At 40.8% G+C, this 24,061-nt stretch overlaps 1 protein-coding gene across 1 annotated transcript in view; it reads right to left on the minus strand.

Moving 5' to 3' along the window:
• Positions 1–17,488, minus strand: part of vps9d1 (VPS9 domain containing 1) — a 75,913-nt gene extending 58,425 nt beyond the window's left edge. Inside the window, exons 1-5 of the mRNA XM_060837621.1 lie at positions 17,384–17,488; positions 10,595–10,667; positions 10,344–10,436; positions 4,958–5,117; positions 1,291–1,402 (exon numbers count right to left, since the gene is read on the minus strand). Coding sequence (XP_060693604.1) covers positions 1,291–1,402; positions 4,958–5,117; positions 10,344–10,436; positions 10,595–10,667; positions 17,384–17,476 — 531 coding nt within the window. The 5' untranslated portion in view covers positions 17,477–17,488. The remainder of the gene's footprint in view (positions 1–1,290; positions 1,403–4,957; positions 5,118–10,343; positions 10,437–10,594; positions 10,668–17,383) is intronic.
• Between the last annotated feature and the right edge of the window lie 6,573 nt (positions 17,489–24,061).

The following is a 24,061-nucleotide window of genomic DNA, read 5'->3' on the forward strand; positions in this document are numbered from 1 at the left end:
ATTCAATAGCCAAACATTTGAATAATATAATATACAAAATAAGTGAAATGTTATATTTTGAAAATAACAGTTTGAAAAAAACTGCAAACACACTAAAATATATCCAAGCCATGATGTTTTAAAAGTTCTGAAATTATTTTTAACTTTTCTTATTGCAAATAATTAGTTACCCTGTTGCCTTTCAGATTGTATACCGACACTTCACATGAGAAACAGATGGAAGTGCATGCTTCAAATCAGACTTCTTAAGAATTACTACGTTCACCATATTTTTGAACTTCAATATAGCAAATAAATCTAAGTAACAATTTTCAATACAATACCAAAAGTATAGTTTAAATTCTGGTCTCTTAATTTAAGACTAGATCTTATAAGCACTATAATTAAGATGGCATTTAGAAGTAGAATAAATTTGTGAGAGTCAAATGAGTGAACCTGAATTATTGACTTTGAATGGAAATAGATATTTCAAAAAGATCAGTGCCATTGAATTACATGAAGTGGGGGTTGTGGACCTCCAGAGCACATGAATCTGTGTATGGAATGATTGAAGCAAAGATAGATAGTGGTTAGTCTTGAACTGCTGAAGACAAGATCTGGCATAATCACAATGGACTGAGCAGGTTCCTCATATTTTTTATTTCTACGGTTTCACAGTTACATCATGAACAATAATTTGTATATTGTTTATAATTTATAAAAAATTAGAAGTTAGTGACGGACTGTCCTCCAGCACAATTGACATGAAGCAAATCTACATACAGGGTTAAATATTAAGCTCAAATCACAAGTGTACAACTATTAGAATGACTTATGGTTCTACTCAATTCCTCCTGACACAAACAGTCAAATTTGGGAGAAATAATAACAGACTGCAGGTACGTCTAAGACTGCATGTTATTTACAGAAATGTTTGAAACTCATCCAAGTTTGTCTGTTATCCACCTTTTAAACTACAATATTTTTCAACCTGCTGGACCATGCAATTCAGTTAATATTTTGATACCAGTGTGCTAGTGGGGAAAACTGCAATTAAATCAAAACATTTGATTTTACTTAGACAAGTGGCTTCATTTATTGGTTTACCCTGTTTAAGATTTTTCTAAGACAAGATTTATTGAGACTACATCAATGAATAGATAATGAAAAATGACGCAGAAAAGACCACAAAATTCAAATATTCAAAAGTTTCTGAAAATAGCAATTCCTAGAAATCCATTTCAACCAAAACACATTGTAGGAATGTGAATCTTTTTATACTTTTTGAATCTTTTGTATAATTCCACTCACCAGTGAAGTTTTCTGCATGCCCTGCTTAGGATGCAGCCGTGCCATCCGTGCCTCATAAGCAGCCTTTAATTTCTGGTTCTGTCGCGATGCTTCTTCCAATGGAGTAAGTTCTCTAAAATGTTACAAATAAGTAAAACAGTGAAGCAGCCTTTCAATTCTTAGCAGGAGAAGACAAGAATACTTTGCAAACCTCCTGTTTTCATTCAAAAACCAGACATTTTCTAGCAATTGAAAACAAAGCTAGTAATTCAATGCAACTAACCACACAAGGTAGCAATTTAATATATGATTTTTAAATAAAATTCTTATTCTACTTTACTTAAATTAATAAAACCTGATTAAACCAAGGTGGACACAATTAAATTGAAAATATGTGCTATGTTTGGTCAGGACGGGATTCTTTAAACAATTGAGCTTCATATGTGGACAACTTTTCAACTGCTTAGAACTATATCAACATCTATCAGCCACTTGTAATCGTTTCAGAATCTGCCACCGTATCTATACCAGATGCGCCTTTGACAAATCTTTAAAGCATCTTCATTGAATACTCGGTCACAAACATTAACCTGATTTGTTTAAAACTGCAATTTTTCCAAGTTTTACTCTTTATATTCAGGCAAAGGTCAGTTTTTATTGAAGCAATTTCTTCAGGGCTTACTTTCAACCAAAACACATCCATCTGACTTACCCACATGGTTCTCAAAGGAACCCACAGACAATTGAGGAAGCAACGCACAACACCAACTGCTTATTGTCTGTCTGTTTTATTAAAGTGCCTCCCCAGACCCCAGAAGACGAAGACATAACATCAGCTTGGTCAGCAATTTCAATGCTGCTCAGGAGCCAGAACAGAAGGAACTGGCTGCACAACTGGAGGATGTCACAGTACAGGTTCCCAGACCTTGACCTAATATTTGATCTGTGGATATTTTACTGAATCCCACTTGGCAAGGGCTGAGTTGCCCCTCCCCACAAAGACTGGAAGCGACAGTCAAGGACACAAGACTCAGGTCTTGATTAAGTTTGGTCTGATAGGCCCTGCATCCTGTTTCACATGAGCTGTTTGTCACTATTCTGTAATTTGCCCCTCCAGCCAAAAATCAAATCGATTTACATCTTCCTGACTTTGCTGACAAGTAGGAACTGGAGGAAATATGGTAAATGTCACATTTAACTAAAAAATGGACTAAGGTTTTTGAAGTGATTGTGGAGTTTGTACTTTGGTTCTGAAGTTAATTGCTGAAAAATGTATGGTCAATTTTTCAGGGATATGTTTAAAAAAGCTTTTTTTCCCAAACAAAAAAAGATCATGGGTCGACTTTCACAGCAATCACTTTCACACCAGTTTTTAAAAAAATTATTTAACCACCTATGTCACCATCTCCCATATATTGTCATCATATAATTATAAACAGGAGGGAATTCTCAACATGTTCTCTGAAAAAAAATCAAACTCTAGGAAATTTGTAGGAAATTGAAAAGTAGCCAGAAATTCAGACTATTTCTTTAACTATCTCACAGCTTTGCCAGACCCAATAAACTTATATCTTTAACCATTTAAGTATTCATACTTGAAGCTAGCGAACAATGGTCTCAAAACAAACAAACAAACAGAAATTGTCGTTTCTGGTAGGGTGGGGATGGGTGAAGGAGAGCTTGGATAGCTGGAGATGGAGCCCAGGGAAAGGCAGGAAAAAAGATAGGCAGATAAAGGTATTGTTGAGAGTAGGCAGTGAAGTAGTTAGATTAGTAATGAAGGGGGCTATGTGTAGTTGAAAATGGTTTGGCTGTGTTAAGAGCAATCTATGTCATGACAAGAGCTGGGGTGTGGAGGTCAATAATGGACACGCAAGTATGTGCTCTGTTAAACAAATGTTGAGTCCTTAAAGCTGTATGGTTCTAAAGTGGAAGCTGAGGTATTGTTCCTCCAGCTTGCTTATCTTCTTCCCTGGCTTATTATCAATGATCTCTTTGTTTGACTACCATTTCTTTTTCTCTCTCTTTCTCTCTGGGATCTCTCTCCACTCATCCGTTTACTCCTTTTCCTCAAACCCCAACCCGTTACTGGCATAGATAACATCATTTCCTAGTTGCTTCTAATTCTGAACAAGGGTCACTGGATTCAAAATGGAGAGAGTGCGGATTGCAGATGCTGGAGATCAGAGTCGAGTGTGTGGTGCTGGAAAAGCACAGCAGTTCAGGCAGCATCTGAGAGCAGGAGAATCGACATTTCGGGCATAAGCGCCTTCCTGATGAAGGGCTTATGCCCGAAATATTGATTCTCCTGCTCCTCGGATGCTGCCTGAACTGCTGTGCTTTTCCAGCACCACACTCATCACTGGACCCAAAATGTCAACCTTATTTTCTCTCCAGAAATGCTGCCAGACTTGTTGTGTTTCACCAGCAATTTCTGATTTTGTTTGTTTCAGATCACCAGCATCCGAGTTCTTTCTTTTATTAAGCAATAAGTTGAGTGGACTGAGGATTCTTGTAACAAATCCAAAGACTGGATTCCTGTTTCAAACAGTAACTTGATCTTTGTAGTTGGGTGATATTAATTTATCTATTGCATCCGCTGCACCCGATGTGGCCTCCTCTATATTGGTGAGACAGGCCGCTTACTTGCGGAACGCTTCAGAGAACACCTCTGGGCCGCCCGAACCAACCAACCCAATCACCCCGTGGCTCAACACTTTAACTCCCCCTCCCACTCCACCGAGGACATGCAGGTCCTTGGACTCCTCCACCGGCAGAACACAACTACACGACGGCTGGAGGAGGAGCGCCTCATCTTCCGCCTGGGAACCCTCCAACCACAAGGTATGAATTCAGATTTCTCCAGCTTCCTCATTTCCCCTCCCCCCACCTTGTCTCAGTCGGTTCCCTCAACTCAGCACCGCCCTCCTAACTTGCAATCCTCTTCCTGACCTCTCCGCCCCCACCCCACTCCGGCCTATCACCCTCACCTTGACCTCCTTCCACCTATCCCACCTCCATCGCCCCTCCCCCTAGTCCCTCCTCCCTACCTTTTATCTCAGCCGGCTTGGCTCTCTCTCTCTTATTCCTGATGAAGGGCTTATGCTCGAAACGTCGAATTCTCTATTCCTGAGATGCTGCCTAACCTGCTGTGCTTTGACCAGCAACACATTTGCAGCTGATATTAATTTGAGCTTAGCTTGGCAACACAAATGAAACATTCAGCTGTGAGCTGGGTTGAATTATAGTGGACAGACCCCCGACGACTGTAGTATGATTTACATTCAGATAGTCTCACATTTTCTTGCCACGAAGACTTGAAGAAAACAAGTCACCAATAATTCCCTTCCTGAATCATAAGATGAAGGGCTAGTTCACTGCCATTCATTAGGTGAAGCATTTGATTTTATGATAAAATGCGCAAGGGTGATTTTAAAGCACTATTAACTTGTGTTCAAATAATATCCTACACTTTCAATCAAAATATGAATATTAGCCATGGAGTAACATGACAGCAGGAATCATACTCAGCAGGCATTTAAGCTGCAGACTCTAGAGTGTTGGGTACTTAAGAACAGTCCACGGAGTCATCTCCCATAAACATCCCTCAGACTCAGGCTCTGAACTACTTCCGTCTGGGTGTGGAAACCCTGTTAAGAATGTGGGATCTCTACTTACTCACTCTAACCTTTTGGTTATCAGCATTTCTGCAGTCTGCATTTTTTTTAAGCTTTCAGGAGGTAAAAGTGATGCACTATTTCCTCCTCCATCAGAGGCAACTCTACGATGACTTGGCACGTATGAAGGTTTGATGTCTTGGCTTGCTGCAGGCTTATTTTCCATTTTACCTACGAGACATAGCAAATGGCAATGAGGAATTTCAACAATTCACTGCAGGGTACATCTTTCTCTGTATATTAAATTAAATAAAAACTTTTAACAAAATTGCTACTTACTGCTAATAAGAATGCATAAAATTATTTTATGCATGGTATAAATTTACATTCTATCACAGACAAAAATCATGTAAAAACGCAAAATCAAAAGCTTTTGAAGTGTCAACATAACTGACAATGTATGTACTGCATGACCAGAGGAAAGGTTTCATTTTGTCGACGTGCTAAAATCGAAAAATGACAAATCATATTTTGGCATTTAAATTGGAGGCAGAATTTTGATGCTGCCTTGAGCAATAAGAAGTTTTTATTTTTTTCTATACAACTTTGAAACAACTGAAATCTATAACATTCAACCTAAAAATTCAACCATTCATCAATCGCACAGAACACACGTGTGCTTTTTTCAGCTATAAGGTGAGCCTGGATGAAAAACAAACTTTGCTTTTGCTGCTAAACAAACTTTTGGTCCTTTAAATGATATGATTTGGAGATGCCAGTGTTGGACTATAAGACCATAAGACGTAGGAGTGGAAGTAAGGCCATTCGGCCCATTGAGTCCCTCCGCCATTCAATTATGGCTGATGGGCATTTCAACTCCACTTACCAGCGTTCTCCCCATAGTCCTTAATTCCTTCTCACAGCAAGAATTTATCAATCTCTGCCTTGAAGACATTTAGCGTCCCAGCCTCCACTGCACTCTGCGGCAATGAATTCACAGGCCCACCACTCTCTGGCTGAAGAAATGTTTCCGTATTTCTGTTCTGAATTTACCCCCTCTAATTCTAAGGCTGTGTCCACGGGTCCTAGTCTCCTCGCCTAATGGAAACAATTTCCTAGTGTCCACCCTTTCCAAGGCATGTATTATCTTGTAAGCTTCTATTAGATCTCCCCTTAATCTTCTAAACTCCAATGAATACAATCCCAGGATCCTCAGCCGGACTGGGGTGTACAAAGTTAAAAATCACACAACACCAGGTTATAGTCCAATAGGTTTAATTGGAAGCACTAGCTTTCGGAGCGCTGCTCCTTCATCAGGTGGTTGTGGAGGGCACAATTGTAAGAACTTATAGCAAAAGTTTACAGTGTGAGGTTACTGAAATTATACATTGAAAAATACCTTGATTATTTGTTCAGTCTTTCATCTGTTCAAATAAATACCATGATCGTTTCACTTCTTTCATGTGTGAATCACAAAAAAAGTTGCATTCTCAGGTTAACTGTAACAATTGGTGTTAGCTAGACAATATGTTGAAGGTGTTAGCCCCCGTGTTCTCTGTCTGTGTCATAATGTTTAGAGTGATTCTAATCTAAGAAGCGAGTTAACAGAGTCTTGCTTGAATTCATGCAATTTTTTTAGCAAAGTACAATGTAACTCTGCAAGTACAAATTCATCCGAAAAATGTATATGCGTGCAAGTGGGTCTGTGTGTGTGTGTGTGTGTGTGTGTGTCTGGGTTGGGGGGTTGTGAGTGTGAGAGAGTGTATATGTGTGTTTATGTGAGTGTAGAGTGTCTTAAGTCTGTGAGGGGGTGCATGTGTGAGTGTGCGTGTGTGTCTGGGGTGGGGGGTTGTGAGTGTCTGTGAGAGAGAGTGGAGATGTGTGTGCGTGAGTGTACAGTCGTCTAAGTCTGTGAGAGGATGCATGTTTGAGTGTGGGAGAGTGCGTGTCTGTAAGGGTGTGTGAGAGTGTCTGTGTGTGTGTATACGAGTGCCTGTGTGTATATAGTGCAATAGTGGTCACCTGTAGTGTGACATGAACCCAAGGTCCGGAACCGGGACCTTGGGTTCATGTCACACTACAGGTGACCACCATTACACACACACACACACACACACCCTCTCGAGGACTTTGACCACTCTACACTCTCAACCCCTCACCCTAGACACACATACACACCCTCACAGACTTAAGACACTCTACACTCACATACACATACATATACACTCTCTCTCACACTCACAACTCCTCAACCCAGACAGACAGACACACACAGGCACTCCTATACACACATATACACATGGACACATGTATACACAGACCTGCACACAGACACTCTCACACACCCTTACAGGCACGTACACTCCCACATGCACCCCCTCACAGACTTAAGACACTCTACACTCACATAAACACACATATACACTCTCTCTCACACTCACAACCCCCCAAACCCAAACAGACAGATAGACACACACACAGACCCACATGCACACATATACATATACATTTTTCGGGTGAATTTGTACTTGCAGAGTCACATTGTACTTTGCTAAAAAAACTGCATGAATTCATGTAAGACTCTGGTAACTCACTTTTTAGATTAGAATCAGTCCAAACATCAAGGCACAGACAGAGAACACAAGGGGCCAACACCTTCAACATATTGTCTAGCTAACACCAATTGTTACAGTTAACCTGAGAATGCAACTTTAAAAGTTTTGTGATTTACACCATGAAAGAAGTTAAACTATCATGGTATTCGAACAGATGAAAGACTCAACAAACAAGGTATTTTCAATGTATAATTTCAGTTACATCACACTGTAAACTTTTGCTATAAATTCTGTGCCTTACAATTGTGTACTCCACAGCCACCTGATGAAGGAGCGGTGCTCTGAAAGTTAGTGCTTCCAATTAAATCTGTTGGACTATAACCTGGTGTTGTGTGATTTTTAATTTTGAATAATAGGTATTTTGCATGCCAACTGCAGTTCACCTCAATTGGACTCAAAGATTTAATTGCTGCCGGGTATGGAAACTTGCAGATAAATGAATGACAAAGTTCAGGACTTGAGCACAAAAATCAAGTATGATACTCCAGTGCATTATTGAAGAAATGCAGTATTGTTGGAGATGAGATCTTAAACGGAGTCCTCAACTACCCTCTCAGATGGATATAAAATATCCCAGGGCACTATGCAGATGTGTGACGGGAGAAGTTTTCTGGCATCTTGACCAACTTACCTGTCAAATACTTATATAGTCATGATCACATTGCCACTTGTGGGAGCTTGCTGTTTGCAAAGTGACTGCCATGTTTCGTGCGAGTGACTACACTTTAAAAACACCTTTTTGACCTTAAAGTGCTTTGAAATTTCTGGTTGTGAAAAATACTTTATAACTGCAGCTTTCTTCATATCCTAAATAATTGAATTATTCGGAGAATTTTCTTCCAAGAGAAACTCAGATTCCACATAGTTTAAAAACATTGAAATGCACGAGCATTGAACCTGATTTGCTTTGACTGCATGACAGATGGATTATGCCTTTACACGAAGCAAACTACATTCCATGTTATTCAGCTGACTGCTGTGAATGGCCTGCAGCACATGAGGACACTAAGAGCTGTACATGGAATTATTATTGACATAACATCGCTCAGAGATTTTATCACAGAAACATCAGAAAATATTTGAAACAAAAACAGAAACTCAGCAGATCTGGCAGCATCTGCAAGACTGAAAAATAGAGTTAACATTTCAAACCCAGTGACGATTAGAAATGTTAGATTTGTTTCTCTGTCTGCAAACTCTTCTGTTTTTTTTCAGGTTTCCAGCATCATCTTTGTTGTAAAATAATGTATAAAGTGTACATATCTATTATTTTACTCTCTGGTTGTTTGTTGTATTTAAAACAAAGGAGAAAGTAAGGATTGCAGATGGTGGAGATCAGAGTCAGAAGGTGTGGTGCTGGAAAAACTTGCTCTGCTAATGGAATCTTTTGCTGTGAACATGACTTGAAAGTATGAGGAGAAATGCCCAGAAAATCATAGTCATAAGCATGGAAACAGACCATTCAGCTCAACTTGTCCACACCAACCAAGTTTCCTAAACTGAATTAGTCTCATTTGTCTGCATTTGGCCCCATCCCTCTAAACCTTTCCTATCCATGCACCTGTCCAAATGCCTTTTAAATATCTTCCTTTTCAAACTTTTCCTCTACACTCAAACTGTAACATTACCTCATTCTTTATTGAAATAAATGTTTAAAAAGATTTTGGAACACAGTCTTAAAAACAGTGCTTTATTGTTTGATTTTTAAAACTGAACACTTTTTTAAAAACACTATTAAGTAAATATTTGCAATTTTTAATGGTGGCTTAGTTTCTGAAAGGCTTGTAAGTGAAGGAAACGCAGATTAGTTTCTGGATTAGTGCTGGAAGAGCACAGCAGTTCAGGCAGCAACCAAAGTGCAGAGAAATCGACGTTTCGGGCAAAAGCCCTTCCTTTATTCCTGATGAAGGGCTTTTGCCCGAAGCGTCGATTATACTGGTCCTCAGATGCTGCCTGAACTGCTGTGCTCTTCCAGCACCACTAATCCAGATTCTGGTTTCCAGCATCTGCAGTCATTGTTTTTACCTCAAATGCAGATTAGTGCCTATTGTCTTTTTAGTAATCCTAGTAAACAGGATTAACAGAATTCAATGCAAAGTTTGTTTCTTGGCACAATAACTTTTTTGTAACTTGCACAATTCTACATTAAATTAGCAACATTAAAGGAAGGGGACTTCTTTAATGCTGCTTAGTCACAAGGATGACGTACTTCCCTCACTATAACAACACTAATCCCTGACACTGAGACTCTCACCCGTGCCTTTGTCACTTCCAGACTCAAGAATTCCAATGTTCCCATACACCTTCCAAACTGATCAATCAACTGCCACATTATTTCATCCCACAGTAAGACCCACTCACCTGTACTGTCACTGATTAATACTGACTCCTTGTCCTCAATTACTCCAAATTTTAAATTTTCTTCCAGCTTTAATGGTCCAACCAACCACAGGTCATCTCCATGACTTGCTCCTTCCTTACAAACCTTTCCTACAAACTCTCGGTTTCATTTGTGGTTTCCTTTTCACTCTACCATTGGCTACCATCAGTGACTGGCACTTAGGTTCCCACATCCTGCAAGTCCTTCCTGAAAATATAACTCACTTTTGTGCTCCAAACTCCAGTAAGATCCTCCTTGAACTCCCCTGTTCCAGCATGCATTTGATCACCTCCTGATCTTTTTCTTGCCATTTATGTTTTTAGTGCCTCAGAAGAACTTTGGGATTTTTTTGATGTTAACGTCACTATGTTGATTCAATTTGCTGTTTTATGACATTGTGGCAATGAAGTTGTTTCGTTCCTTTAAGAGAAATATGCATGAAGTGTAAAATATAATACACACCGAGTTTAGCAGCAGTGGTCTTAATTCTTTCCAAGCACTGATCAGCCAATTTCAGCATCTTTTGCACTTCAGGTGTTACCAGCTCCATCTCATCTGCAACAAATGATTAATTTTAAATACCTCAGCAGCTTTATTTGTGTGTTTTGTATTCACAAAGAACAATACTGATGTAGCCATTAACTGGAAGGTATATCTTTCAAAGAAAATCATAAAGAAAATGTGCAATTTGCAAATCTGACAAGCACCGTTACCTTTTGATTGGGCATCTTCTAATAACGCTTGTGAAATAAAGTTTATGCTCTTCAGGTATTCGCAATAAGCTTCCTGTTAACAACAAAAGAAAATGAACCATGGCATACTGATTTTAGAATATAATTTTGCTTCAATGCAGTTAACATAGCTGGTGAAGGCACTGAAAGAGAAGCTTTTCCAAATTAACTTGCAATGTTAATTTACATGAGGCAAATCAGCAGGATCTAACCGAAACTCACAAACTCAATAGACCACTAAGACCATGGTTGAGTGTAGAATAATTTAGCAGATTCTCAGATACATTAGTTCAAAATGATAATTTATTTTGATGTGTATAACCATAAAAAATAATAGATCTAAGCCATTCAACCCACCAAGTCTTCTCCAATGTTTGATTATGACTGATATATTTGTCAATCCCATGCTCCTGCCTTCTCCTGTCACCCTTGATCCCCTTACCAATCAAGAAACTATCTATCTCTGTCTCTAATACACAATTTGACTCGGCCTCCACAGCCTTTTGTGGTAATGAGTTCCACAGATTCACCACCACCTGGCTGAGGAAATCCCTCCACATCTAAGTTCTAAAGGGTCGTCCCTTCACTCTGAGGTTATGCACTTGGGTCCAACTATCTCTGGTTAGTGGAAACATTTTCTCCATGTCCATTTTCTTTAGGCCCCTCATCCTTCTAAATTCCATCGAGTACTGACCCCGAGTTCTCAACCACCCCTCAGAATGACAAGCCCTTTATGACATAGCCCTAACCCGTACAGGCGAGGTGGATTAGCCATGATAACGTGGGATTACAGCGATAGGGTGGGGGTTGCTCTTTGAAGAGTCGGTGCAGATGCGATGGACCAATGGTCTCTATGTGCACTTTAGGGATTCTATGGTTACTGCTTCTTCAACTTCATTTTCCAGCAATGCAATATCCACCCTTGCCTCACTCTTACTTTTCAGATATCAAAGTTTTTTTTTGCAATTGTCTTTTGTATTATCTGCAAACTTACTCTCATATTTCATCTTTTCCTCGCTTACTGCTTTTTTAGTTGGCCTCTGCTGGTATTTAAAGTCTTCTCAGGCTTCCCTCTAACTTTCACTACATTGTACGTCTGATCTTTCATGTTTATGCTGTCGCTGACTTCCTTTGTCAGCCATGGTTGCCTCTTTTGACCCTTAGCATGTTTTTTCTTCCCTGAGAGGAATTTCTGCTGTGTCTCCTGAATTACCCCCAAACACTCCTGTCATTACTGCTCCACTGTCTCCTCTGCTAGGTTCCCCTTCCAATCAATTCTGGCCAGCTCTTCCCTCCTGTCTTCTTAGTTACTCTTACTCAATGGTAATACCATTACATCTGATTCCAGCTTTTCCCTCTCCAACTGCAGGGTGAATTCTCTCATCTTGTGGTTCTTGACCTTTCCATACATTCTGTCCTATCACTTATTCTGGAAAGTTCAACTGCTACTGAGCCCTCCCTCCCCTTTACCCTTTTCCATAATTTTACACACAACTAAACCCACCCCCTCATTATTTACTTTAAAGCCTTATCCAAAGCCCAAGTTATGCAATTCGTCAGGACTCTGGTCCTAGCGTGATTCAGGTGGAGCCTGCCTCATTGGAACAACTCCCTCCTTCCCCAGTATTGATGCCAATTCCCATGAATTCATATCTGTTTCACCCACATGAATCTTTAATCTATTAATTTTGTTCCAGTTTTCTTGTGGCTCAGGTAGTAATCCAGAGATGATTACCTTTTGGGTTCTGTGTTTTTACTTTAGCCTCTAATTGCTCATAATCCCTCAGCAGGATCTCTTTCCTCTTTCTACCCGTATCATTGGTATCTACGTGGACTACAACAACTGGATCTTTCCCCTCCCACTCCAAGTTCCTCTGCATCTCAGATGAGATATCCTGAAGTCAGGCATCAAGCAGATAACACAGCCCACGGGATTCTCAATCCTAGCCACAGAGAATTGTCTATTCCCCTGATTATACTATCCCTGATTACAACCACTTTTCTCTTTTCTCCCTCCTCTTAAATGGCTCCTTGTAACATAGTGCTATGGTCATTTTGTTGATCCTCCCTACAGCCCTCACTCTCATCCACACAGGGTGCAAGAATCTCAAATCTGTTAGACATACGCAAGGGCTGAAGCTCCTTCAGCACTACCTCCCAGATCCTCCATCTGCTTTGCTTGTGGTCACATCCTCCTGTCCCTGACCACTGGTTGAATTCGAGCTCATTAATCTAAGGAGTGCGACTGCCTCTTTTCACTAAGCATCCAAGTAACTGTCCCCCTCCCTGATGTGCCACAGGCATCAAAGCCCAGATACCAGTCATCATAGAGTCATAGAGGTGTACAGCATGGAAACAGGCCCTTCGGTCCAACCCGTCCATGCTGACCAGATATCCCAACCCAATCTAGTCCGACCAGCCAGCACCCGGCCCTTATCCCTCCAAACCCTTCCTGTTCATATACCCATTCAAATGCCTCTTAAATATTGCAATTGTACCAGCCTCCACCACTTCCTCTGGCAGCTCATTTCATACACGTACCACCCTCTGCATGAAAAAGTTGCCTCGTAGGACTCTTTTATATGTTTCCCCTCTCACCATAAACATATGTCCTCTAGTTCTGGACCCCCCCGACCCTAGGGAAAAGACTTTGCCTATTTACCCCATCCATGACCCTCAATTTTTTAAACCCCTCAGTCTCCGACACTCCAGGGAAAACAGCCCCATGTTCAGCCTCTCCCTATAGCTTAAATCCTCCAACCCTGGTAACATCCTTGTAAATCTTTTCTGAACCCTTTCAAGTTTCACAACATCTTTCTGATAAGAAGGAGACCAGAATTGAACGCAATATTCCAACAGTGGCCCAACCAATGTCCAGTACAGCCGCAACATGACCTCCCAACTCCTGTACTCAATACTCTGACCAATAAAGAAAAGCATACCAAACACCTTCTTCACTATCCTATCTACCTGTGACTCCACTTTCAAGGAGCTATAAACCTGTACTCCAAGGTCTCTTTGTTTGACCACACTCCCTAGGACCTTACCATTAAGTATATACATCCTACTAAGATTTGCTTTCCCAAAATGCAGCACCTCACATTTATCTGAATCCAACTTCATCTGCCACGTCTCATTGACCCATCTGGTTAAGATCCTGTTGTAATCTGAGGTAAACCTCTTCGATGTCGACTACACCTCCAATTTTGGTGTCATCTGCAAACTTATTAACTATACCTCTAATGCCCGCATCCAAATCATTTATATGAATGACAAAAAGTAGAGGACCCAGCACCGATCCTTGTGGCACTCCACTGGTCACAGGCCTCCAGTCTGAAAAACAATCCTTCACAAGCAATCAATACTACAGATGTGATCACTATGAACCATAATAGGGGCCCCCAACTCCCACATCATGCAGGTACAACAGATTATTTGGCTCAACACCTCCACATGCCCCTATCTACATGAACAGAGCTGAGGTGGAGAGGGTCGAGAGCATCAAGTTCCTAGGAGTGAGAATAACCAACAATCTGTCTTGGACCGCTCACAGGGATGCAACAATCAGGGCCACTCAACAATTCCTCTTCTTCCTCAGGCGGCTTAGGAAATTCAGCATCTCCATAAGGATCCTCACCAACTTTTATACATGCAACAGCTTGGTATGGCAACTGCTCTGCCCAGGACCATAACAAACTGCAGAAAGTTGTCTGCACAGCACAGACTAACACAGAAGTGAACCTCCCATCCACGGGCTCTATTTCTGTTGGCTGCAGAAAGACTGCCAACGTCATCAAAGACTCCTCTCAACCCGATCATGCTCTCTTTCAATTTCTTCTGTCAAGCAGAAGATACAGAAGCTTTAACACACATCAACACTTTCAAGAACAGCTTCTTCCCTGCTGTTATCAGACTGCTGAATGGACCTCTCTAACTTTAAATGAGATTGACCTTGCTTTGTGCAGTTGTAACCTTAGATGCCTCAGTCAGCCTATGATCCACATGTCCTTGTTTGCCTGTACTGCTTGCAAAACAAAAGTTTTCACTGTACTTAGGTGAACCTAAGTACAATAAATCAAATCATCTATTTTAATGATTTTTGAAAATTTCCTAATGGTCTGTAAATATTTCTCCAATTTATTTTTATTCTGATAGTTAGGTTGATATCTATTACCAAACAATGAAATTATGGTTTACCTGTGATGCCATTCTTCTGCGCTGGGCCCTAGACCCTGGTATTCAACTTATCTGTTAAAAAACCTTACAATCTATGAACCAAAAAAAGCAACCAAACAGCACCTCCGCACCGAGTTCCTGCATTACCACTGAATTCACCGAACTACCTTCTCACTTGAGCTGGGATCTCTCCTTCCTGATCTCACTCTGAACCTATTCTGAATAATAAGTGTAATGAATATGATCAGTAACCTTCTGTTCTGTGTACAAACAGATATTCTACTTCAATTCTTTTATCTTCCCACTTAAACATTTGGTTTACTTTTAGCTGAAAGTTAAAGTTCAAAGTTTTCTAAAATTTTCACAATGCTGTATGCATTCCTGGAGACAGCTGCAAGTGAGCTCTGTAACATCTGGAATGCTAAAGGAGAATTTCTCTATTTCTGACCAATGGTGTCAAAAGATTCTAAATCTGCTTCAAATGACCTCCTGCTGTGAAATTAGTTCTTTTACCTCACGTTTTCTGCATTATTTGACTATGGACTAACTCAGATTATTGTACTTTTTTCAAAAAAAAGTCAATTATTGCTTTTCAATTTTGGCAAAACGCAAAACCTTTGTATTTTGGCATTTAAAAACATGTGGCCCATACTTGCAATGAAAGCAGCCATGTTAGCTTGTCAAACTGCAAATATAACTGGACTTCCACCCCAAAGACCGCTACACACAATCTCCCTCAGTAGAAGTGTGCCTACCACCAATGAGGGAAAGGTTTAATGTCTCATAGAACAGAAGATATTAGACCTCACATGGTGCAAATCTGAAAGAAAAACCTAAAATTTCTAGATCACAAGACAGAGTTTCTGTGGAGAGAACAGGTATTTAATCTTTCAGGAACAGAGATTTGGAAACGTTTACTTTAGTAATGTTCACATTAATGTTCATGGAATGGGCAGCGAAGTTATTGAACATTTCAAGAATTTTTTTGTTCTTTACAGAGTGATAAGTTGACATAGGCAATTTCCGTTTTAAGTAAGGACACAGGAAACTATAAAGGAAATATAAAAGTAAGAGCACTAAAAGTGTACCACTGGATCTTAAGTACATTTCATATTTCAGTCCAGTTACCCATGGTGTCTCATTCTACAACTAAAGATGATAAAAGAAAAATACTGCAGATGTAACCTCTCCATTCTGGAAATATACTGATCAGAAAATTCACTTGTCCAGAATTTGTTTCAGCAGATCCTAGCAACTCCTGGCATTATTTTAGTAAATTATCTTGAAGATATAAATTACAATATTTTGAACTTTTTTAAACTACTATATGTTTTATCAAAGTGCAGTGTGTCAGGTAAATGTTTATATCTACACTGTTTTCAGATTCACATTCTCGAGCTGCAGAATTCTACCCTAATCAATTAGTAGGTTCCAAAATGCATAAATCAGTATATATCAGATTAGATTACTTACAGTGTGGAAACAGGCCCTTCGGCCCAACAAGTCCACACCGACCCGCCGAAGCGAAACCCACCCATACCCCTACCCTTACATTTGCCCCTTACCTAACACTAGCATGGCCAAGTCACCTGACCCGCACATCTTTGGACTGTGGGAGGAAACCAGAGCACCCGGAAGACATGGGGAGAACGTGCAAACTCCACACAGTCAGTTGCCTGAGGTAGGGATTGAACCCGGGTCTCTGGCGCTGTGAGGCAGCAGTGCTAACCACCATGCCACCCAATTCTGGAGAGTTTACAGGGTTATTGTAGCTTCAAGAAGGAGCATCTGTGAAAACCTACGTAGGCTGAGATTAAATAGTCAAAACAGTCATTGCTCAAGATCTACCAGTCAAGTGACGTGCAAACAAAGTGAGAGTAATGTGAGAGAGAACGTTCCCACGCAGCAAGTTCTGAGGGTATGGAAATGTATGGACACCAGTTTGATTGATGCATTTAAGGGGGTTATTGGATTTTCTTTTGGATAACAACAGCATGCAGGGAGATGTGGAAAAGACAGGAGGTTGGCACAAGATCTCGTGGAGCCAGTGCAGGCACAATGGGCCGAATGGCCTCCTTCTGCACCACCTGATGATTCGAGCTGAGATCCTAAAGCTGTGCAGCCTGTCACCTGGACAAGATGAACTGAACTTCAGCCAACAGACTTCCCTGGGTTTGTCTTCCATTGAACATCCACATTCCCCTGGGTGGGGGGAGACCTGTCACAGGGAGTAAGGCCAACATGACCAACATTAATCCATAGCGTTTATATAAAATAAAATAAGCTGAACACTGGTCATCTCCCCATAAAATTATAGAAATATGTCAACTTTGGTGCAGTTAGGGCTGACAATTTAAACATGTCAATTTAAAAATTCAATTTCTAATATTAAAGATTAAAAGGATGGAGAGACATTAAACCTTTGACCTTCTTCCCGGGGACGGGGCTGGGGACGATGCTGCAGCTGCCGAGCCCACCCCCGGCCCTCACATCAACTCGAGCCCGGGGATTCACTCCGGCTGCCGCTCTGTCTAGGCCTCGCCTCCCCCAGCCCCGGACACCGCCTCCACCTGACTTCCACCCCCACCCTCTTACCTTCTGCCTGCTCTCCGTGTCCAACTGGATCGCGGCTCTCGCCAACTTCATGGCGTTTTGCAGCGCATTCGCCCCCGACTCTGTCAACGCCATGTCGCCGCCGGCCGGAACCTTTGGTGCGGGGTGTTGGGAACTGCCCGGAGGTTGTCGTCTGACGGGACGGCTGGGAGCCCGGAAACGTAAGCCCGCGGCACGCTGCGGGGCACGCCGCTGCGGGGCATAGGCTGCGTGGAGCATTCAGCGCTGCCCTCTGGTGACAGATACAAGAACTGCGTCTGATCGCCAGAGGCTAATGCCAGCACTTGGCTTCCAAACAAGTCTCTGATTCTCAGCTTTCCAAAGTGTGCAGTACAAACATTGATCATATGTTTGGAAGCAGGAGTGCTGAAGATGTGTGGCACATCTTATTGGCAATCCTTTTGTACCACTGAGCAGCTCTCACTTGTTAACTAATAAAATCCTAAAAAAGGGAACAGGAACAGGCTGTTTGGCCCCTCATGGAAGGTCTAAATGAATAACTTGTTCAAGTGCTATTGATGTGCAGGAAAAGCACCCTTTATTTATTTTCATGTTTCACTGTTCTAATATTTATTGTTTAACATATTCTATTCCTCTTCAGCAGACTGCTCAGACCTATCATGATCAGTATCGCAATATGGAAAACAGAATTTAATTTCTGTCAGCGTGGATGTCAAGGCACTTCAAGTTCTTGACTGAATTGCTCATGGTTGGCATGGGCGCAGTGGACTGAAGGGTCTCTATGACTATGTTGTAAAATTCAAATGCATGGTCCCTGCACAGTAAATATGTATGGATTCATAAAGACATCCTTCTCCTTTTCCAGTCTTTGATCTTGTAACTCTTCCCCCCCACCTCCCAGTACAAATGTGAAACCAACGAACACTCTCTAATGTAAAATTTTAACACTATTAATTTGGGCATTTGAATTAACAGTTTAGGATTCTGTCTTTGCGACGTTTTCAAAGAATTTGCATTTCTGCTAGTAAGTTGGTTAATAGGCCAGCTGCTTACAAGTAACCCGTCTTACTGGTTTAAATGGTCTTAAAGGTGCCAAAGTGTCTGGATTTAAGCAATTATGAAACAAAAACATAAACTGCTGACGACACTCAGCAGGTCTGGCAGCATCTATGAGAAGGAAGCAGATTAATGTTTCAAGTCCAGTGACAGTTCATCAGAACCGGACGCAAAATGTTCATGCTAAAAGGAGAAAAGGCCACGCTGGGAATTGTGCACATTCTTCTAACAGTAGTCAGCATGTGGGGAAGAAAATAAACAGGAGGTAGAAAAACCATGCAAGAAAGGCACCAATATTATAATCACAACATCTTTAATATGCCGGCGAACTGGGAAAAATCAGGTTTGCAGCAGATCTCAAGGAAAGGAATTCATGAACTATCTATGAGATGGATTTTTGAGCAGCTTGTGATAGACCACAATAGGGAACAGTAATTCTGGATTTAGTAATGTGTAATGAGGCAGACATGATGAGGGTGCTGAAGGTGAAGGAACCCCAAGGGACCAATGACCACAATGTGATAGAATTCACTCTATAGTTTGAGAGGGAGAGGATTGAATCAGATACATTTCTGTTTTTGTTTCAGATCTCCACCCTCCGCATTTCTTTGTTTTATTTACACTATTGTATCTGTTTTAATTTTATTGGGTGTAATTCAGTTTATTTGTCAGCTTTAAGTAAATAGTTAAGAAGTTTGAATTTAGTAGCTTCAGTTGAGTATGACCGCTGTCTTTAAACATTGTAATTTTAGAGTAGGATTTTGTTTGTCAAACTGACTTGGTTAATTATCAAAATCTGTAGAACAAAATGTTTATATTTTCAAATGATATCCTGATAGTATGCTCTAAATTTATTTAGTGTTCCTGGGGACATTAGGGAAATGTTTGTGATAGTTACCATTATTGATAACATTGTTTGTACAACTTTCTGTATGTAAAACAATAGATCATTTGATAACTAAAATGTTATATCTTAATGAATATGTGATAGACCTTCACGTAGCCTACTTGACTTTTGTTAGAAAGGTGGCGTATCATTTTAAACTGCTGAAAAAGTTAGTTTGAACAATTTCCTAATATAGAATGAACAAACCTCAGACCTGGCAATAAGATTAGCAAACGCAGTTTATATTTACAGTATTTCACCATGGTTTCTATTGTGCAATTCTTCTGAGACACAGTTCAATGCAAAATCACTTCTGAGACATTCTGTTCTGTTAATGAATGAGAAAACATAAATGTTGAAGGTTAAAAAAGAAACCTTTGTGTTGTCTACACAGCTTATTTGTTTAGTATTCATAAAATCCACCCAGTGCATTTATGGCTGATTTTATCTTACAGAAGTACAGCCTAGTGAATCAACAGCACAGGGGCCTGATACTTCATTATGGGAGGCGTTGAAGATGCTTTTCAGATGCAGATCAGCCTTTTCCATTGTGGATAATAATTGGCTGGCAGTGGGACAGCAGCAGGAATGTAGCACCTAAGGCTTCCTTGCGAATCTACAATAAGCACACACATTGGCCACCTGAAATACGCCAGGTACTACTGCAGAAAAATAGCTGGAATGTTCTCTTGAAGGCGCTGCCAGAGGCTAATGCAGAAAATGGTTTGAATCATCTTTCAGCAGGAATGCTTTTGCTTGTCCCACAAATGTACTCACTGCCTGATGCCCAGCTGTCAAATTCTCTTCTTACTGATCAATTTTGGTTTGGCTGCTGTGAGAAACAGCCTCCTTGCACAGACTGAGACCTCACCGAAATTGTACTGAACCTTTAGAAGGCCAAATCGGCAGTATTTCACCCATAAGCATGGACCAGTTCATTGTAAGTCCATGGCCCAACATTTGGAAATAAGGATGGGGATAAAGTCTGGTCAGGTGTGTAGAAATGAGCTGTTCTCTTGGAAGAACCCATCAAGAGTGATCTTGCTATAGAAAACTGACTTTGATGCTGAAAGCAGTTCTTAGGTGGTTTGATGTCCTTCAATCGTTTATAAAACCTGATTTCTCCAGAGCATGCAAAACCAAACTCGATTATTTTCTAGTCACCCTTAATATTTTTAAGAGGTGGAGGATCTTTTTACTGTTGTGTAATGGCACACAGCAGTTTTGAGATCCAACTTTAAGGACACGCCCATGATGTCGTCACTGTTCTATGACTTTTGACTTAATGGTATAAAGCTCCCGATCTCCATCTTACTGACCTCTGTCCTCTTGCAGCATTACATGCTGAATGAAGCATGCTGTAATGCATCAGAATTACTTTGCTTCAGCCCAGACATTCAAGTGCCTATGATTATGGTGCACACATTCAAATACAAGGAGCTGTCGTCAAAGTTCATTGAACTTTTCAGCACTAAGTTACCTATATCTCATATTTATATTATTGGGACTAATCCAAATATCATAGTGTGACAGTTGCAGATCATGAGCTATCACATCATATAGAAATGTGTTCACTGTGTTCACTATTTAATTATTTTACCAAATTTGCCAGACAGAATATAATGAAGTCCCATAGCTGGTGTTCTGCTTGACTAATACCACTTTAAACACTTATTCCCTCCACTGAAGATGCACATTGTGCAATATTTACAAGATGCACTGTGGCAAGTTTCCAAGGTTCAGCTAAAAGCACCTTCCAAACCTTCAACTTCTACAGACGAGAAGGTAAAGGACAACACATAAAGGTGAACACCAGCACCTGACAAGTTCTCCTCTAAGCCACACAACATCAGCACTTGGAAGCATTTGTTCACAAAACAGTAAAAAAATCAGCGAGCTTCACAATTCTGAGTTTAAAGATAATTTATACACAAAGGCACACAAAGAGCAAAGATCAAGAAGAAAGCTGCTGTACATTTACCAAGTAAGATCTAATGGAAAAACTTCTGGAAATTACTACAGTTTCACAACATAAACTAGCTTAGACATTTATTATGTTTTGGAGACAGTATATACAGATCAGGTACATAGGGTCAGACAGCCATATATAGTTTTACAGATTTGTTACGCAGATGTTCATTCGAATTCCACAAATTTTAATACATGACTAGGAAGGGACTAGAAGGATATGGGTCCAGTAAATAAACATCATTTTTATATGGAAGGACAAAGTGTGTCAGCACAGGTTTGGAGGGCCCAAGGGCCTGTTCCTGTGCTGTGTTGTTCTTTGCTCCTTGTTATTTTTTAATTCAGCTGGATTGAGGGAACTGCAGCAGCTTTCTTCCTTTATCCAATTAACTGCAAGCGGTAGCAATTGGATTAGAGTATCCTCACTGACGTACAGAATGCACTGATATTGCAGCTGAACCCTGACTGAGAGTTGGGGCAGGATTGACTGCTCGACATTCAAAGTGATGGGGCATTCGCAAAATATTAGGAGGGAATTTGAAGAGGTGTTTTGAGTCTTGGTGACTCTCCGTTAGAGCTTCGGCTCTGATGAAGAGTCATCTAGACTCAAAACATTAGCGTGCTCTCTCTCCATGGATGCTGCCTGACCCGCTGTGATCAATAGCATTTATTGTTTTCAGTATAGATTCCAGCCTTTGCATTGATTTGCTCTTAAACTTGATTTTGATACATAACAGGAGCTAATCTGATGAGTAGGCACATGGTTGGATTGATGAGGATTTGATATTAATTTGGCAAAAGTGAGGACAGCAGATGCTGGAAATCAGAGTCTAGATTAGAATGGCACTGGAAAAGCACAGCAGGTCAAGCAGCATCCAAAGAACAGGAAAATCAACGTTTCAAAAATGAAGGGCTTTTACCCGAAACATCAATTTTCCTGCTCTCAGATGCTGCCTGACATGTTGAGCTTTTCCAGCACCACTCTAATCTAGACTTTGGTATTAATTTCTCAGCTGCAAGTTTGAAAACCGAATTGTGTGTTTCATTCAACATGTGTCTGATTGTGAATCTGTGCAGAAGCTGTGCCTTTTTATTATTGCATTGGCTGCTTTATTTTGGTGAATCAAGTTTAAATATTGGAGAATTTCTCAGCTTTTCAGCGTGTGTATGTGTGTGTGTGTCTGTCGGTGTATGAGTACGTATGTGAGTAGGATGGGAGGCGTAAGTGCATTAAAAAAAAGAGTAGGGTGGGTTAAGTGGGCAAGAGGATAGGGTGGCAGGTAGGTTAGGTGGTGAGATGTGTGTGGTGTTGGAAGGCCAGGTAGTGAGGTCAGGCCGGATTAGTTCAGGTGGGTTCTGGGGAAATTCAGTGAAGGATAGAGGGGTCTGGGGTCATTGGAAGGGCATTGGAGGGTCAGGTGGGTTGTTGAGCTTTTGGGAGGTAGTTGGGGTAACAGTGTTGGAGATCAGAGAACAGGAAATGTATTGCCACATGTACTTTTACATTAAAAATGAAAAGTTTCATAACTCTCCAACCACAGCACTTACTTCAATGACAGAAGTCTGCATAATAATAAAGAAAAGTAAAGTTAAAACAAAGTTCTTCATAGTTCAGCCGACAGCTCCTGGGTTTGGGGAAAGCAGATTAAGAAATGATGGAATACCCTGAAGGAACAGCTGGAACGAGAGCGCCACACCAGGACAAGACTACTTTTCTCTTCCTTCAGACATTCAGGCCTAGCAATGGACCTGGAGCCTTGGTCTAGCCTGAGAGTCAGCCCGGGACCTGCTTCTCTACACATGAAATAAAGTTTGTCAAACCTGTGATATATGTTCTCTTCCTGACAAAGCCATGCTGACTATCCTTGAGTAAGAGTCAAAAAGAGTGGTGCTGGAAAAGCACAACAGGTCAGGTGGCATTGAGGAGCTGGAGAGTCAACATTTCAGGCTTAATCCCTTCATCAGGCAAGTGTGAGGAGGGGGCACAAGGGGGCTGAGAGATAAATGGGAAGGGGGTGGGGCTGGGGGAAGGTAGCTTGGAAGGTGATAGATAGATGAAGGTGAGAGGGTATTGATGATAGGTTGGAGCGGAGGGTGGAGTGGATAGGTGGGAAGGAAGATGGACAGACAGGAAAATTAACTCTTTTCTTGCCAAATGGAGATTAATACTGTCCTTTACTCAGTTTTCTATTCAGTTCCCTACTCACTGACCTATTGGCCCTTGGTTTATTCCTATTCCTCTCCTTTAATACTGGTACCACATTAGCTGTGCCGCAGTCCACTGGCACCTCTCTGTGTCCAGAGAGGATTTGAAAATGAATATCAGAGCCCTTGCAATCTCTTCCCTTGCCTCCCTTGTGAAAGCCTTGTGACTTATCCAATGTTAAGCCGGCTAAAACTGTTACTATCTTCTTCATCTCAACTGTAATTTGTTCAGAAGCATCACAGTCAACTTCCCTGATTTTTACCCAGACACTGTTCTTCTCTGTCATGAATATAGATGTAAAGTTCTTGTTTAAAAATATGTTCTGGCTCCGCATGCAGTTTGCCACTTAGGTCTCACTCTTTTCCTGATTATCCTTTTGCCCTGATATAGTTATATCTATGGATTTTCCTTTATTTTCCCACGAGGGATTTTTCATGCCCCCTTTTAACTTTCCTAATTTATTTTTTTAATTAAGCCTCTGCACTTTCCATATGCCTTTAGGGCTCCTGGTGTTCTGAGCCCTCAATGTCTATCATAAATTATCCTTTTGTTCCATAGCCAATCCTCTACATTCTTCAATACC

This window comes from Hemiscyllium ocellatum, chromosome 17, assembly GCF_020745735.1.
Source record: "Hemiscyllium ocellatum isolate sHemOce1 chromosome 17, sHemOce1.pat.X.cur, whole genome shotgun sequence".
In the NCBI taxonomy this organism is placed as follows: Eukaryota; Metazoa; Chordata; class Chondrichthyes; order Orectolobiformes; family Hemiscylliidae; genus Hemiscyllium; species Hemiscyllium ocellatum.